Raw genomic sequence first — 15,595 nt, 5'->3', positions numbered from 1 at the left:
GATATATGTTTGCACGTATTTATTACTCTATTTATTTAATTATTTTACTTGCACATATTTATTCTATTTATTTTATTTGGTTTATACGTTTTGTTTTGTTGTCTGTCTCCACCTTCTAGACTGTGAGCCTGCTGTTGGGTAGGGACCATCTCTATATGTTGCCGACTTGGACTTCCCAAGCACTTAGTACAGTGCTCCGCACACAGTAAGTGCTCAATAAATATGATTGAATGAATGAATGAATGAATGAATGAATGTTGGGTAGGGACCGTCTCTATATGTTGCCGACTTGGACTTCCCAAGCGCTTAGTACAGTGCTCCGCACACAGTAAGCGCTCGATAAATACGATTGAATGAATGAATGAATGAATGTTAGGTAGGGACCGTCTCTATATGTTGCCAGCTTGTACTTCCCAAGCGCTTAGTACAGTGCTCTGCACACAGTAAGGGCTCAATAAATACGACTAAATGAATGAATGTTGGGTAGGGACCGTCTCTATATGTTGCCAACTTGTCCTTCCCAAGCGCTTAGTACAGTGCTCCGCACACAGTGAACGCTAATTAAATACGACTGAATGAATGAATGTTGGGTAGGGACCATCTCTATACGTTGCCAACTTGTATTTCCCAAGCGCTTAGTACAGTGCTCCACACACAGTAATCGCTCAATAAATACGAATGAATGAATGAATGAATGTTGGGTAGGGACCGTCTCTACATGTCGCCAACTTGTACTTCCCAAGCGCTTGGTACAGTGCTCTGCACACAGTAAGCGCTCAATAAATACGATTGAATGAATGAATGAATGAAGGTTGGGTAGGGACCGTCTCTACATGTTGCCAACTTGTCCTTCCCAAGCGCTTAGTACGGTGCTCCGCACACAGTGAACGCTCAATAAATACGACTGACTGCACCTGTATATATGTTTATATGTTTGTACATATTTATTACTCTATTTATTTATTTATTTTACTTGTACATATCTATTCTATTTATTTTATTTTGTTAATATGTTTGGTTTTGTTCTCTGTCTCCCCCTTCTAGGCTGTGAGCCCACTGTTGGGTAGGGACTGTCTCTAGATGTTGCCAATTTGTACTTCCCAAGCGCTTAGTACAGTGCTCTGCACATAGTAAGCGCTCAATAAATACGATTGATTGATTGGCACAGAGTAAGCGCTTAGCAAATGCCTCTCTTCCTCTTTCTCTTCCTCTCTTCCTCCCTTCAAGGCCCTACTGAGAGCTCCCCTCCTCCAGGAGGCCTTCCCACACTGAGTCCCTTCCTTCCTCTCCCCCTCTCCATCCCCCCACATCTTACCTCCTTCCCTTCCCCACAGCACCTGTATATATGTATATATGGTTGTACATATTTGTTACTCTATTTATTTTACTTGTACATATCTATTCTATTTTATTTTGTTAGTATGTTTGGTTTTGTTCTCTGTTTCCCCCTTTTAGACTGTGAGCCCACTGTTGGGTAGGGACTGTCTCTATGTGTTGCCAGCTTGTACATCCCAAGTGCTTAGTCCAGTGCTCTGCACAGAGTAAGCGCTCAATAAATACGATTGATGATGATGATGATGATGTATACATATTTATTACTCTATTTATTTATTTATTCATTTTACCTGTACATATCTATTCTATTTATTGTATTTTGTTAGTATGTTTGGTTTTGCTGCCTGTCTCCCCCTTCTAGACTGTGAGCCTGCTGTTGGGCAGGGACTGTCTCTATATGTTGCCAGCTTGTACATCCCAAGCGCTTAGTACGGCGCTACGCACACAGTAAGCGCTCAATAAATACGATTGATGATGATGATGATGATGATGTATACATATTTATTACTCCATTTATTTATTTATTTATTTAGCCTGTACGTATCTATTCTATTTATTTTCTTTTGTTAGTATGTTTGGTTTTGTTCTCTGTCTCCCCCTTCTAGACTGTGAGCCCACTGTCGGGTAGGGACTGTCTCTATGTGTTGCCAGCTTGTACATCCCAAGCGCTTAGTCCAGTGCTCTGCACACAGTAAGTGCTCAATAAATACGATTGATGATGATGATGATGATGATGATGTATATATGTTTGTACATATTTATTACTCTTTATTTATTCATTTTACCTGTACATATCTATTCTATTCATTTTATTTTGTTAGTATGTTTGGTTTTGCTGTCTGTCTCCCCCTTCTAGACTGTGAGCCCGCTGTCGGGTAGGGACTGTCTCTATATGTTGCCAGCTTGTACATCCCAAGCGCTTAGTCCAGCGCTCTGCACACGGTAAGCGCTCAATAAATACGATTGATGATGATGATGATGATGATGATGATGATGATGATGATGAAATGCCGTAATCATCATTATTATCAAGGCGATAATAATATCAATATTAATAATTATTAATAATATTAATTATCAATACTAATTATGAATTAATAATATTGTTAATAGTTATTAAGAATTTATACTTATTAATAATGTTAATTGATGATAATAAGGTGAGGAGAGCTCCCCTCCTCCAGGAGGCCTTCCCAGACTGAGCCCCTTCCTTCCTCTCCCCCTCGTCCCCCTCTCCATCCCCCGCATCTTACCTCCTTCCCTTCCCCACAGCACCTGTATATATGTATATATGTTTGTACATATTTGTTACTCTATTTATTTACTATTTATTTTACCTGTACCTATCTATTTATTTTATTTTGTTAGTATGTTTGGTTTTGTTCTCTGTCTCCCCCTTCTAGACTGTGAGCCCACTGTTGGGTAGGGGCCGTCTCTCTATGTTGCCAGCTTGTCCTTCCCAAGCGCTTAGTCCGGTGCTCCGCACACAGTAAGCACTCAATAAATACGATTGATGATGATGATGAAATGCCATCATTATTATTATTATTATTAAGGTGACGATAATAATATTAATAATAATATTAATCAATAATTAATAATATTAATAATATCGATAATTAATAATTAATGACTAATAGTTATTACAAATATTAATTAATAGTAATAATAAGGTGCGGAGAGCTCACCTCCTCCAGGAGGCCTTCCCACACTGAGCCCCTTCCTTCCTCTCCCCCTCGCCCCCCCTCCATCCCCCCATCTTACCTCCTTCCCTTCCCCACAGCACCTGTATATATGAATATATGTTTGTACATCCTTATTACTCTATTTATTTATTCATTTATTTTACTTGTACATGTCTATCCTATTTATTTTATTTTGTTAGTATGTTTGGTTTTGTTCTCTGCCTCCCCCTTCTAGACTGTGAGCCCGCTGTCGGGTAGGGACCGTCTCTATGTGTTGCCAACTTGTCCATCCCAAGCGCTCAGCCCAGCGCTCCGCACACAGTAAGCGCTCAATAAACACGATTGATGATGATGAAGAAATGCCATCATTATTATCATTATTAAGGTGACAATAATAATATTAATAATAATATCAATCAATAATTAGTAATATTAATAATATCGATCATTAATGACTAATAGTTATTACAAATATTAATTAATAGTAATAATAAGGTGCGGAGAGCTCACCTCCTCCAGGAGGCCTTCCCAGACTGAGCCCCTTCCTTCCTCTCCCCCTCGTCCCCCTCTCCATCCCCCCCGTCTTACCTCCTTCCCTTCCCCACAGCACCTGTATATATGGATATATGTTTGTACATATCTGTTACTCTATTTATTTATTTTACTTGTACATATCTATTCATTTTATTTTGTTAGTATGTTTGGTTTTGTCCTCTGTCTCCCCCTTTTAGACTGTGAGCCCGCTGTCGGGTAGGGACCTTCTCTATGTGTTGCCAACTTGTCCTTCCCAAGCGCTCAGCCCAGCGCTCCGCACACAGTAAGCGCTCAATAAACACGATTGACTGGTGGATTGGCACAGAGTAAGCGCTTAACAAATGCCATCATCATCATTATTTTTATTTATTTATTTATTTATTTATTTATTTATTTAGTTAGTTATTTAGCTGGTACATTTCTATCCTATTTATTTTGTCGGTACGTTTGGTTCTGTTCTCCGTCTCCCCCTTTTAGACTGTGAGCCCACTGTTGGGTAGGGATCATGCCATCATCATCATTATTTTTATTTATTTATTTATTTATTTATTTATTTATTTATTTATTTAGCTGGTACATTTCTATCCTATTTATTTTGTCGGTACGTTTGGTTCTGTTCTCCGTCTCCCCCTTTTAGACTGTGAGCCCACTGTGGGGTAGGGATCATGCCATCATCATCATTATTTTTATTTATTTATTTATTTATTTATTATTTATTTATTTATTTAGCTGGTACATTTCTATCCTATTTATTTTGTCGGTACGTTTGGTTCTGTTCTCCGTCTCCCCCTTTTAGACTGTGAGCCCACTGTGGGGTAGGGATCATGCCATCATCATCATTATTTTTATTTATTTATTTATTTATTTATTTATTATTTATTTATTTATTTAGCTGGTACATTTCTATCCTATTTATTTTGTCGGTACGTTTGGTTCTGTTCTCCGTCTCCCCCTTTCAGACTGTGAGCCCACTGTGGGGTAGGGATCATGCCATCATCATCATTATTTTTATTTATTTATTTATTTATTTATTTATTTATTTATTTATTTATTTGTTTTGCTTGTACATTTCTATCCTATTTATTTTATTTTGTCAGTACGTTTGGTTCTGTTCTCCGTCTCCCCCTTTCAGACCGTGAGCCCACCGCGGGGTAGGGACCGTCTCTGGGTGATGCCAACTTGTCCTTCCCAAGCGCTTAGTCCAGCGCTCCGCACGTAGTAAGCGCTCAATTGATTGATTGATTGATCGATTGTTGGGTAGGGACCGTCTCTACGTGTTGCCGATCCGTCCATCCCAAGCGCTTGGTCCAGCGCTCTGCGCACAGTGAGCGCTCGATGAATAAATACGATCGATCGATTGATTATTAAGGTGAGCCGGCGGCGGCCAGCAGGGGTCGCCGTGGAGCCCGGCCGGCCCGGCCCCGCCCCCTGGCGGAAGGGGAGGGGGAGAGCGGGCGGGGTTGGGGGGGGGCGCGAGGCACGTCGGCGTGATGACGTCACCGCCCCCCCCTTTCCCCGCTCCCTCCCCCCCCCCCCCCCCCCATTGGGCCTGCTGGTCCCTCCCGCCGTGCGGGCCGGGCCTGGGCCTGGGCCTGCAGGGGCCTCCGCGTGCTTGGGCCCGAGCAGCCGTTGGCCATCGAACCTCCTCCTCCTCCTCCTCCTCTTCCTCCTCCTCCTCCTCCTCCTCCCCTTCCTCTTCCCCGGCCATGGAGGCCGAGGAGACGATGGACCGCGTCCAGGAGTTCCCCGACCATCACAAAGTCATCCTGGACCGACTGAACGAGCAGCGCGAGCAGGACCAGTTCACGGACATCACCCTCATCGTGGACGGTGGGTGGCCTCTGATCGATCGGTCGTCAATCAGTCGTATTGATTGAGCGCTTACTGTGTGCTGAGCGCTGGGGAAGGACAAGTTGGCAACATAGAGAGACAGTCCCTACCCAACAGTGGGCTCACAGTCTAGAAGGGGGGGACGGAGAACAAAACCAAACAGACTGACAAAATAAAATCAATAGAACGGATAGGTACGAGTTAAATAAGTAAATAAATAGAGTAATAAATATATATCATCATCATCAATCGTATTAATGAGCGCTTACTGTGTGCAGAGCGCTGGACTAAGCGCTTGGGAAGCACAAATTGGCAACATAGAGAGACAGTCCCTACCCAACAGTGGGCTCACAGGCTAGAAGGGGGGGACGGAGAACAAAACCAAACGCACTGACAAAATAAAATAAATAGAACGGATAGGTACGAGTTAAATAAGTAAATAAATAGAGTAATAAATATATATAAATATATAGTACAAATATATATAGTACGGATATATATAGTACAAGTATATATAGTACAAATATATACACATATATACAGGTTCGTCCAGTCCATTCAATCAATTAGACGTGTTTATTGAGCGCTTACTGGGTGCGGAGCCCTGGACTGAGCGCTGGGGAAGGACAAGTTGGCAACATCGAGAGACGGTCCCTACCCAACAGTGGGCTCACAGTCTACAAGGGGGGGACGGAGAACAAAACCAAACGTACTGACAAAATAAAATAAATAGAACGGATAGGTACGAGTTAAATAAGTAAATGAATAGAGTAATAAATATATATAAATATATAGTACAAATATATATAGTACAGATATATATAGTACAAGTATATATAGTACAAATATATACACATATATACAGGTTCGTCCAGTCCATTCAATCAATTAGACGTGTTTATTGAGCGCTTACTGTGTGCGGAGCACTGGACTGAGCGCTGGGGAAGGACAAGTTGGCAACATCGAGAGACGGTCCCTACCCAACAGTGGGCTCACAGGCTAGAAGGGGGGGACAGAGAACAGAACCAAACAGACCAGCAAAATAAAATAAATAGAACGGATAGGTACGAGTTAAATAAGTAAATAAATAGAGTAATAAATATATATCATCATCAGTCGTATTTATTGAGCGCTTACTATGTGCAGAGCGCTGGACTAAGCGCTTGGGAAGTACAAATTGGCAACATCTAGAGACAGTCCCTACCCAACAGTGGGCTCACAGTCTAAAAGGGGGAGACAGAGAACAAAACCAAACATACTATATATATTTATATATAAATATATAGTACAAATATATATAGTACAAACATATGCACATATATACAGGTTCGTCCAGTCCATTCAATCAATCAGTCGTATTTATTGAGCGCTTACTGTGTGCGGAGCACTGGACTAAGCGCTGGGGAAGGACAAGTTGGCAACAGAGTGACGGTCCCTCCCCAACAGTGGGCTCACAGTCTAGAAGGGGGAGGCAGAGAACAAAACCAAACGTACTAATAAAATAAATAGAACGGATATGTACGAGTTAAATAAGTAAATAAATAGAGTAATAAATATATATAAATATACAGTACAAATATATATAGTACAGATATATATAGTACAAATATATAGTACGAACATATGCACATATATACAGGTTCGTCCAGTCCATTCAATCAATCAGTCGTATTTATTGAGCGCTTATTGTGTGCGGAGCACTGGACTGAGCGCTTGGGAAGGACAAGTTGGCAACATAGACAGTCCCTACCCAATAGTGGGCTCACAGTCTAGAAGGGGGAGGCAGAGAACAAAACCAATCAATCAATCGTATTTATTGAGCGCTTACTGTGTGCGGAGCACTGGACTGAGCGCTTGGGAAGGACAAGTTGGCAACATAGACGGTCCCTACCCCACAGTGGGCTGCTCACAGTCTAGAAGGGGGAGACAGAGAACAAAACCAAACGTACTAACAAAATAAAATAAATAGAACGGATATGTACAAGTAAAATAAATAAATGAATACAGTAATAAATATGTACATACATGTATGCAGGTTCGCCCAGTCCAATCAATCAATCAATCAATCAGTCGTATTTATTGAGCACTTATTGTGCGGAGCACTGTACTAAGCGCTTGGGAAGGACCAGTCGGCAACACATAGAGACAGTCCCTACCCAACAGTGGGCTGCTCACAGTCTAGAAGGGGGAGACAGAGAACAAAACCAAACATACTAACAAAATAAAATAAATAGAATAGATATGTACAAGTAAGATAAATAAATAGAGTAATAAATATGTACAAACATATATCCATATATACAGGTGCTGTGGGGAAGGGAAGGAGGTAAGATGGGGGGATGGAGAGGGGGAGGAGGGGGAGAGGAAGGAAGGGGCTCAGTCTGGGAAGGCCTCCTGGAGGAGGGGAGCTCTCAGTAGGGCCTTAAATAGAAGAGATATTAAAATGAATAGAACAGATATGTACAAGTAAAATAAATAAATAAATAGGCTAATAAATATGTACAAACATATATACAGGTTCGTCCAGTCCATTCAATCAATCAATCAATCAATCGTATTTATTGAGCGCTTACTGTGTGCGGAGCGCTGTACTAAGCGCTTGGGAAGTACAAATTGGCAACACATAGAGACGGTCCCTACCCAACAGCGGGTTCACAGTCTAGAAGGGGGAGACAGACAACAAAACCAATCATACTAACAAAATAAAATAAACAGAATAGATAGGTACAAGTAAGATAAATAAATAAATAAATTCGTTCGTCCAGTCGTATTTACTGAGCGCTTACTGTGTGCAGAGCACTGTGAGCCCACTGTTGGGTAGGGACTGTCTCTGTATGTTGCCGACTTGTCCTTCCCAAGCGCTTAGTACAGTGCTGTGCACACAGTAAGCGCTCAATAAATACGATTGATTGATGGTGGGTGTCATTCGTTCGTCCAGTCGTATTTACTGAGCGCTTACTGTGTGCAGAGCACTGTGAGCCCACTGTTGGGTAGGGACTGTCTCTCTATGTTGCCAACTTGTCCTTCCCAAGCGCTTAGTACAGTTCCCCCCATCTTACCTCCTTCCCTTCCCCACAGCACCTGTATATATGTATATATGTTTGTACATATTTATTAGTCTATTTTATTTGTACATATCTATTCTATTTATTTTATTTTGTTAGTATGTTTGGTTTTGTTCTCTGTCTCCCCCTTTTAGACTGTGAGCCCACTGTTGGGTAGGGACTGTCTCTATATGTTGCCAACTTGTCCTTCCCAAGCGCTTAGTACAGTTCCCCCCATCTTACCTCCTTCCCTTCCCCACAGCACCTGTATAAATGTACATATGTTTGTACATATTTATTACTCTATTTTACTTGTACATATCTATTCTATTTATTTTATTTTGTTACTATGTTTTGTTTTGTTGTCTGTCTCCTCCTTCTAGACTGTGAGCCCGCTGTTGGGTAGGGACCGTCTCTCTATGTTGCCAACTTTTCCTTCCCAAGCACTTAGTACAGTGCTCTGCACACAGTAAGCGCTCAATAAATACGGTTGATTGATTGATTGATTGCACTTGGGAAGTCCAAGTGGGGAACATCTAGAGACGGTCCCTACCCAACAGCGGGCTCACAGGCTAGAAGGGGGAGACAGAGAACAAAACAAAACATAGTATCAAAATAAAATAAATAGAATAAATATGTACGAATAAAATCAATAAATAAGTAGAGTAATAAGCATGCACAAACATATAAATATATACAGGTGCTGTGTGGTGGGAAGGAGGGAAGGCGAGGGGGAGAGGAAGGAGGGGGCTCAGTGTGGGAAGGCCTCCTGGAGGAGGTGAGCTCTCAGTAGGGCCTTGAAGGGAGGAAGAGAGCTAGCTTGGTGGATGTGTGGAGGGAGGGCATTCCGGGCCAGGGGGAGGACGTGGGCTGGGGGTCGACGGCGGGACCGTCTGTCGAATAATTACATTTGTTTCATCTCCTCCAGGAGGCCTTCCCAGACTGAGCCCCCTCCTTCCTCTCCCCCTCTCCATCCCCCCGCCTTACCTCCTTCCCCTCCCCACAGCACCTGTATATATGTTTGTATGTATTTATTACTCTATGTATTTTATTTGTACATATTTATTCTATTTTATTTTGTTACTATGTTTTGTTTTGTTGTCTGTCTCCTCCTTCTAGACTGTGAGCCCGCTGTTGGGTAGGGACCGTCTCTCTATGTTGCCAACTTTTCCTTCCCAAGCGCTTAGTACAGTGCTCTGCACACAGTAAGCGCTCAATAAATATGATTGAATGAATGAATATTAACAAAATAAAATAAATAGAATAAATATGTACAAATAAAATGAATAGAGTAATAACTACTTACAAACATATCTACATATATCCAGGTGCTGTGGGGAGGGGAAGGAGGTAACGGGGGGGATAGGGAGGGGGAGAGGAAGGAGGGGGCTCAGTGTGGGAAGGCCTCCTGGAGGAGGTGAGCTCTCAGTAGGGCCTTGAAGGGAGGAAGAGAGCTAGCTTGGCGGATGTGGGGAGGGAGGCCATTCCAGGCCAGGGGGTGGACGTGGGCTGGGGTCGACGGCGGGACAGGCTGTCGAATAATGGCATTTGTTTCACCTCCTCCAGGAGGCCTTCCCAGGCTGAGCCCCCTCCTTCCTGCCCCCCTCCTCCCCCTCCCCATCCCCCCCCGTCTTGCCTCCTTCCCCTCCCCACAGCACCTGTATATATGTATATATGTTTGTATGGATTTATGACTCTATTTTATTTGTACATATTTATTCTATAAATTTTGTTTTGTTAATATGTTTTGTTTTGTCTTCTGTCTCCCCCTTCCAGACTGTGAGCCCGCTGTTGGGTAGGGCTCGTCTCTCTGTGTTGCCAACTTGGACTTCCCAAGCGCTTAGTGCAGTGCTGTGCCCAACCGCGTCCGGGGTACAGTAGGAACCGTCTCTCCTGGGTGACTGTGGGCAAGTCACTTCACTGTGCCTCAGTTCCCTCATCTGTAAAATCAATCATTCAATCAATCGTATTTACTGAGCGCTTACTGTGTGCAGAGCACTGGACTAAGCGCTTGGGAAGTACAAGTTGGCAACATATAGAGACAGTCCCTACCCAACAGTGGGCTCACAGTCTAGAAGTAAAACGGGGATGAAGACTGTGAGTCCCCCGTGGGACAACCTGATAATAATAATGATGGCATTTGTTAAGCGCTTACTATGTGCAAAGCACCGTTCTAAGCGCTGGGCCGGGATACAAGGTGACCACGTTGTCCCACGTGGGGCTCACAGTCTTAATCCCCATTTTACAGATGAGGGAACTGACGCTCAGAGAAGTTAAGTGACTTGCCCAAGGTCACACAGCAGACATGTGGCGGAGCCGGGATTGGAACCCATGACCTCTGACTCCAAAGCCCGTGATCACCTTGTAACCTCCCCAGTGTTTAGAACAGTGCTTTGCACATAGGAAGCGCTTAACAAGCTTCTAGACTGTGAACCCACTGTTGGGTAGGGACTGTCTCTATATGTTGCCAACTTGTACTTACCAAGTGCTTAGTACAGTGCTCTGCACACAGTAAGCGCTCAATAAATATGATTGATTGATTGATTAACAAATGCCATTATTATTATTAATAAAGCCCTACCGAGAGCTCACCTCCTCCAGGAGGCCTTCCCAGACTGAGCCCCCCCTCTCCATCCCCCCGCCTTACCTCCTTCCCCTCCCCTTCGCATCTGTATATATGTTTGCACATATTTATTACTCTATTTTACTTGTACATATTTATTCTATTTATTTTGTTAATATGTTTTGTTTTGTTGTCTGTCTCCCCCTTCTAGACTGTGAATCCACTGTTGGGTAGGGACTGTCTCTATATGTTGCCAACTTGTACTTCCCAAGAGCTTAGTACAGTGCTCTGCACGCAGTAAGCGCTCAATAAATACGATTGAATGAATGAATAAATACAATTGATTGATTAGCAAATGCCATTATTATTAATAAAGTCCTACTGAGAGCTCGCCTCCTCCAGGAGGCCTTCCCAGACTGAGCCCCCTCCTCTCCATCCCCCCATCTTACCTCCTTCCCCTCCCCTTCGCACCTGTATATATGTTTGCACGTATTTATAACTCTATTTTACTTGTACATATTTATTCTATTTATTTTGTTAATACGTTTTGTTTTGTTGTCTGTCTCCCCCTTCTAGACTGTGAGCCCGCTGTTGGGTAGGGACCATCTCTATATGTTGCCAACTTGTACTTCCCAAGCGCTTAGTACAGTGCTCTGCACACAGTAAGCTCTCAATAAATACGATTGATTAAGCGCTTACTATGTGCAGAGCACTGTTCTAAGTGCTGGGGATGTTGCAAAGTGATCAGCTTGTCCCACAGGGGGCTCACAGTCTTCATCCCCATTTTACAGAGGAGGGAACTGAGGCCCAGAGAAGTTAAGTGACTTGCCCAAAGTCACACAGCTGGCAGTAATAATGATGGTAATTGTTAAGCGCTTACTATATGTCCAGCACTGTTCCAAGCGCCAGGAGGATACAAGGTGATCAAGTTGTCCCACATGGGGCTCACAGTCTTCATCTCCATTTTACAGAGGAGGGAACTGAGGCCCAGAGAAGTGAAGTGGCTTGCCCAAAGTCACACAGCTGGCAATAATAAGGATGGTATTTGTTAAGCGCTTACTATGTGCCAAGCACTGTTCCAAGCGCCGAGGGGATACAAGGTGATGAAGTTGTCCCACATGGGGCTCATAGTCTTCATCTCCATTTTACAGAGGAGGGAACTGAGGCCCAGAGAAGTGAAGTGGCTTGACCAAAGTCACACAGCTGGCAATAATAATGATGGTATTTGTTAAGTGCTTACTATGTGCCAAGCACTGAAGGGATACAAGGTGATCAAGTTGTCCCACTTGGGGCTCATAGTCTTCATCTCCATTTTACAGAGGAGGGAACTGAGGCCCAGAGAAGTTAAGTGACTTGCCCAAGGTCACACAGCTGACAAGTGGCAGAGCCATTTGAACCTGTGATCTCTGACTCCAAACCCGTGGCTCTTTCCACTGAGCCACGCTGCTCTACTTGTACTCCCCAATCAATCAATCAATCGTATTTATTGAGCGCTTACTGTGTGCAGAGCACTGTACTAAGCACTTGGGAAGTACAAGTTGGCAACATATAGAGACAGTCCCTACCCAACAGTGGGCTCACAGTCTAAAAGCGCTTAGTCCAGTGCTCTGCACACAGTCAGCGCTCAATAAATACGATTGAATGAATGAGTGCATGAAGGCATGGCCTGGTGTGCTGAGAAGGAGCGTGGCTCCGGGGAAAGAGCCCTGTCTTGTGAGTCAGAGGTCGTGGGTTCTAATCCCGGCTCCGCCACATTCATTCATTTAATCGTATTTATTGAGCGCTTACTGTGTGCATGCCAGCTGTGTGACTTTGGGCTAGTCACTTCGCTTCTCTGGACCTCAGTTCCCTCATCTGTAAAATGGGAATGAAGACTGGGAACCCCACGTGGGACAAGCTGATCACCTTGTATCTGCCCCCTGCCCCCCAGCGCTTAGAACAGTGCTTGGTACGTAGTAAGTGCCTAACAAATGCCATCATTATTATTATTCCCGGCGTCCGGGGGGTCTTCACCCTACAGGGTGTTTTGAAGGCGGGTTGGAAACCCAAGCGGGAATAGCCCGTGTCCGCACGTCCAGTTGAAAGTTGCCCCAAAGTGATGAGCCGCCTGGGAAACTTCCCCCAGTCGCCTACTTCTAGACCGTGAGCCCGTTGTGGGGTAGGGACCGTCTCTACATGTTGCCGGCTTGTAATAATAATGATGGCATTTAAGCGCTTACTATGTGCCAAGCACTGTTCTAAGCACTGGGGGTAGATACAAGGCAGTCAGGTTGTCCCACGTGGGGCTCCCACTCCCCGTTTTACAGATGAGGGATCTGAGGTGCAGAGAAGTGAAGTGACTCGCCCAAAGTCACCCAGCTGACAAGTGGCGGAGCTGGGATTAGAACCCATGACCTCTGGCTCCCAAGCCCGGGCTCTTTCCACTGAGCCACGCTGCTTCTTGTCCATCCCAAGCGCTTAGTACAGTGCTCTGCACAAAGTAAGTGCTCGATAAAGACGATTGAATGAATGATTTGTGCTGCCCACGCGCATAGTACAGTGCTCTGCACACAGTAAGCGCTCAATAAAGACAATTGAATGAATCATCATCATCATCAATCGTATTTATTGAGCGCTTACTGTGTGCAGAGCACTGTACTAAGCGCTTGGGAAGTACAAATTGGCAACATATAGAGACAGTCCCTACCCAACAGTGGGCTCACAGTCTAAAAGAATGAATGAATAATATGTACTGCCCCCACGCTCAGAACAGTGCTCTGCTCACAGTAAGTGCTCAATAAATGCAATTGAATGAATTTCTACTCCTTTAGGACCGCCCTGCCAGAACTGCCCTGATGGGCACGCATAGCACCTAGCAAGCAGCGTGGTCTAAGGGAAAGAGCCCGCCTTTGGGTGTCAGAGGTCCTGGGTTCTAATCCCGCCTCGCCACTTCGCTGCTGTATGACTTTGGGCAAGTCCCTTCTCTGTGCCTCGGTTACCTCATCTGTAAAACGGAGGTGGAGACTGTGAGCCCCACGTGGGACACAACCTGATGACCTTGTGTTTGCCCCAGTGCGTAGAACAGTGCTTGGCTCATAGCAAGCGCTAAATAATGATAATGATGGTATTTGTTAAGCGCTTACTATGTGCCAAGCACTGTTCTAAGCGCCGGATACCATCATTATTATTATTAGGATGTATAGGGCGAAGGGATGCTCCCCCTCGGCGTTACCACTTGGACCAAGCCCCGTGGCACTAAAAGAGGATTCAGCAAGAAGGGGTAGAGCAAACACGGTGCTCTGAACGCTCAGTAAATTGTACTGGTTTGATTGATTCGCATTCACCCTAACACTCAGGTTCGATACATTCGCTTTGATGGAAAAGTAGTATAATAAGCGACTCCGACTGTTTGGTCGGGTTAATATTACATTGTCACCTCTTTAGCTGAAGCTTGAATTTGATGTACTAAATTAAAAGGTGCCAGTTAAATCAATCAATCATATTTACTGAGCGCTTACTGTGTGCATAGCACTGTACTAAGCGCTTGGGAAGTACAAGTTGGCAACATATAGAGACAGTCCCTACCCAACAGTGGGCTCACAGTCTAAAAGTTAGAGACCTCTCCCCATTTAGATCACACCTTTAAGTCATAATTATGCTTTGTTCTTTCAGAAGAAAACAACAAACGTCCCAGCAGTAGTAATAGCGTGTATTAAGTGCCCCCTGGTCGCAGTGTATTATACTAAAGGCTATGGGGTATTTCCGGCTATTTTAACTAGTTCATTCATTCAGTCATATTTATTGAGCGCTTACTGAGTGCAGAGCACTGTACTAAGCGCTTGGGAAGTACAAATCGGCAGCATATAGAGACGGTCCCTACCCAACAACGGGCTCACAGTCCAGAAGGAGGAAACAGACAATGAAACAAAACAAGTAGACAGGTGTCAATACTATCAGAATAAATAGAATTATAGCTATATATATATATATATATATATATATATATATATATATACACACACACATTGAACTGGTCGTGATCGGGCCTTCGTCTCTTCATCGTCTAACCTGATATGCTAGCTCTACGAAACATTCTTCACCTCAGAGACTGTCGTTTTCCTTCAGTGGTGCACGAAGAATCTTCTATCACTCAGTAATATATTGTTGTGAAGATTTAACATTTGTAAATCATCCATAGAAGACCTAGAGAATAAAGATGTGGACTTCTTTTCGTTAGAGAACCACGTGTTTTAGTGCTCCGTATTGTGTAATTCTGAAGCTCACTGTTAACCTCTAGAATTATTTTCTGAACATTTTTATATGTACCAGATTTGTTCAGTTCTGAGTTAGGTCTGAACCTTGTTTTTGTCCTTTTCAGGTCATCATTTCAAGGCCCACAAGGCCGTTCTGGCTGCCTGCAGTCAGTTCTTTTACAAATTCTTTCAGGATTTCACTCAGGAACCTTTGGTGGAGATAGAAGGTAACTGCTTGTTTTTGACAGCTTTATTTTTAATGCGTTGTAAACTGGTAAGTCTAACAGTTGTTGCATTCAAAAGTGAACACGGGGAATAAGACAACAGTAAGATGATGTCTGGATAATTATTTTGTCGCGGGTTTTCCTTGAG

General features: G+C 43.6%; 1 protein-coding gene across 2 annotated transcripts in view; it reads left to right on the top strand.

Moving 5' to 3' along the window:
- Positions 1-5,129: 5,129 nt before the first annotated feature.
- ZNF131 (zinc finger protein 131) overlaps positions 5,130-15,595 on the top strand; it is a 41,252-nt gene continuing 30,786 nt past the window's right edge. For both annotated transcript variants that reach the window (XM_038744186.1, XM_038744185.1), the window contains exons 1-2: positions 5,130-5,384; positions 15,349-15,450. In XM_038744186.1, coding sequence (XP_038600114.1) covers positions 5,261-5,384; positions 15,349-15,450 — 226 coding nt within the window. In that variant the 5' untranslated portion in view covers positions 5,130-5,260. The remainder of the gene's footprint in view (positions 5,385-15,348; positions 15,451-15,595) is intronic.

The sequence above is a fragment of the Tachyglossus aculeatus genome, chromosome 3 (assembly GCF_015852505.1).
Source record: "Tachyglossus aculeatus isolate mTacAcu1 chromosome 3, mTacAcu1.pri, whole genome shotgun sequence".
Lineage (NCBI taxonomy): Eukaryota > Metazoa > Chordata > Mammalia > Monotremata > Tachyglossidae > Tachyglossus > Tachyglossus aculeatus.
The sequence above is the reverse complement of the archived record's forward strand: the minus strand, read 5'-3'. Positions and strand labels throughout refer to the sequence as shown.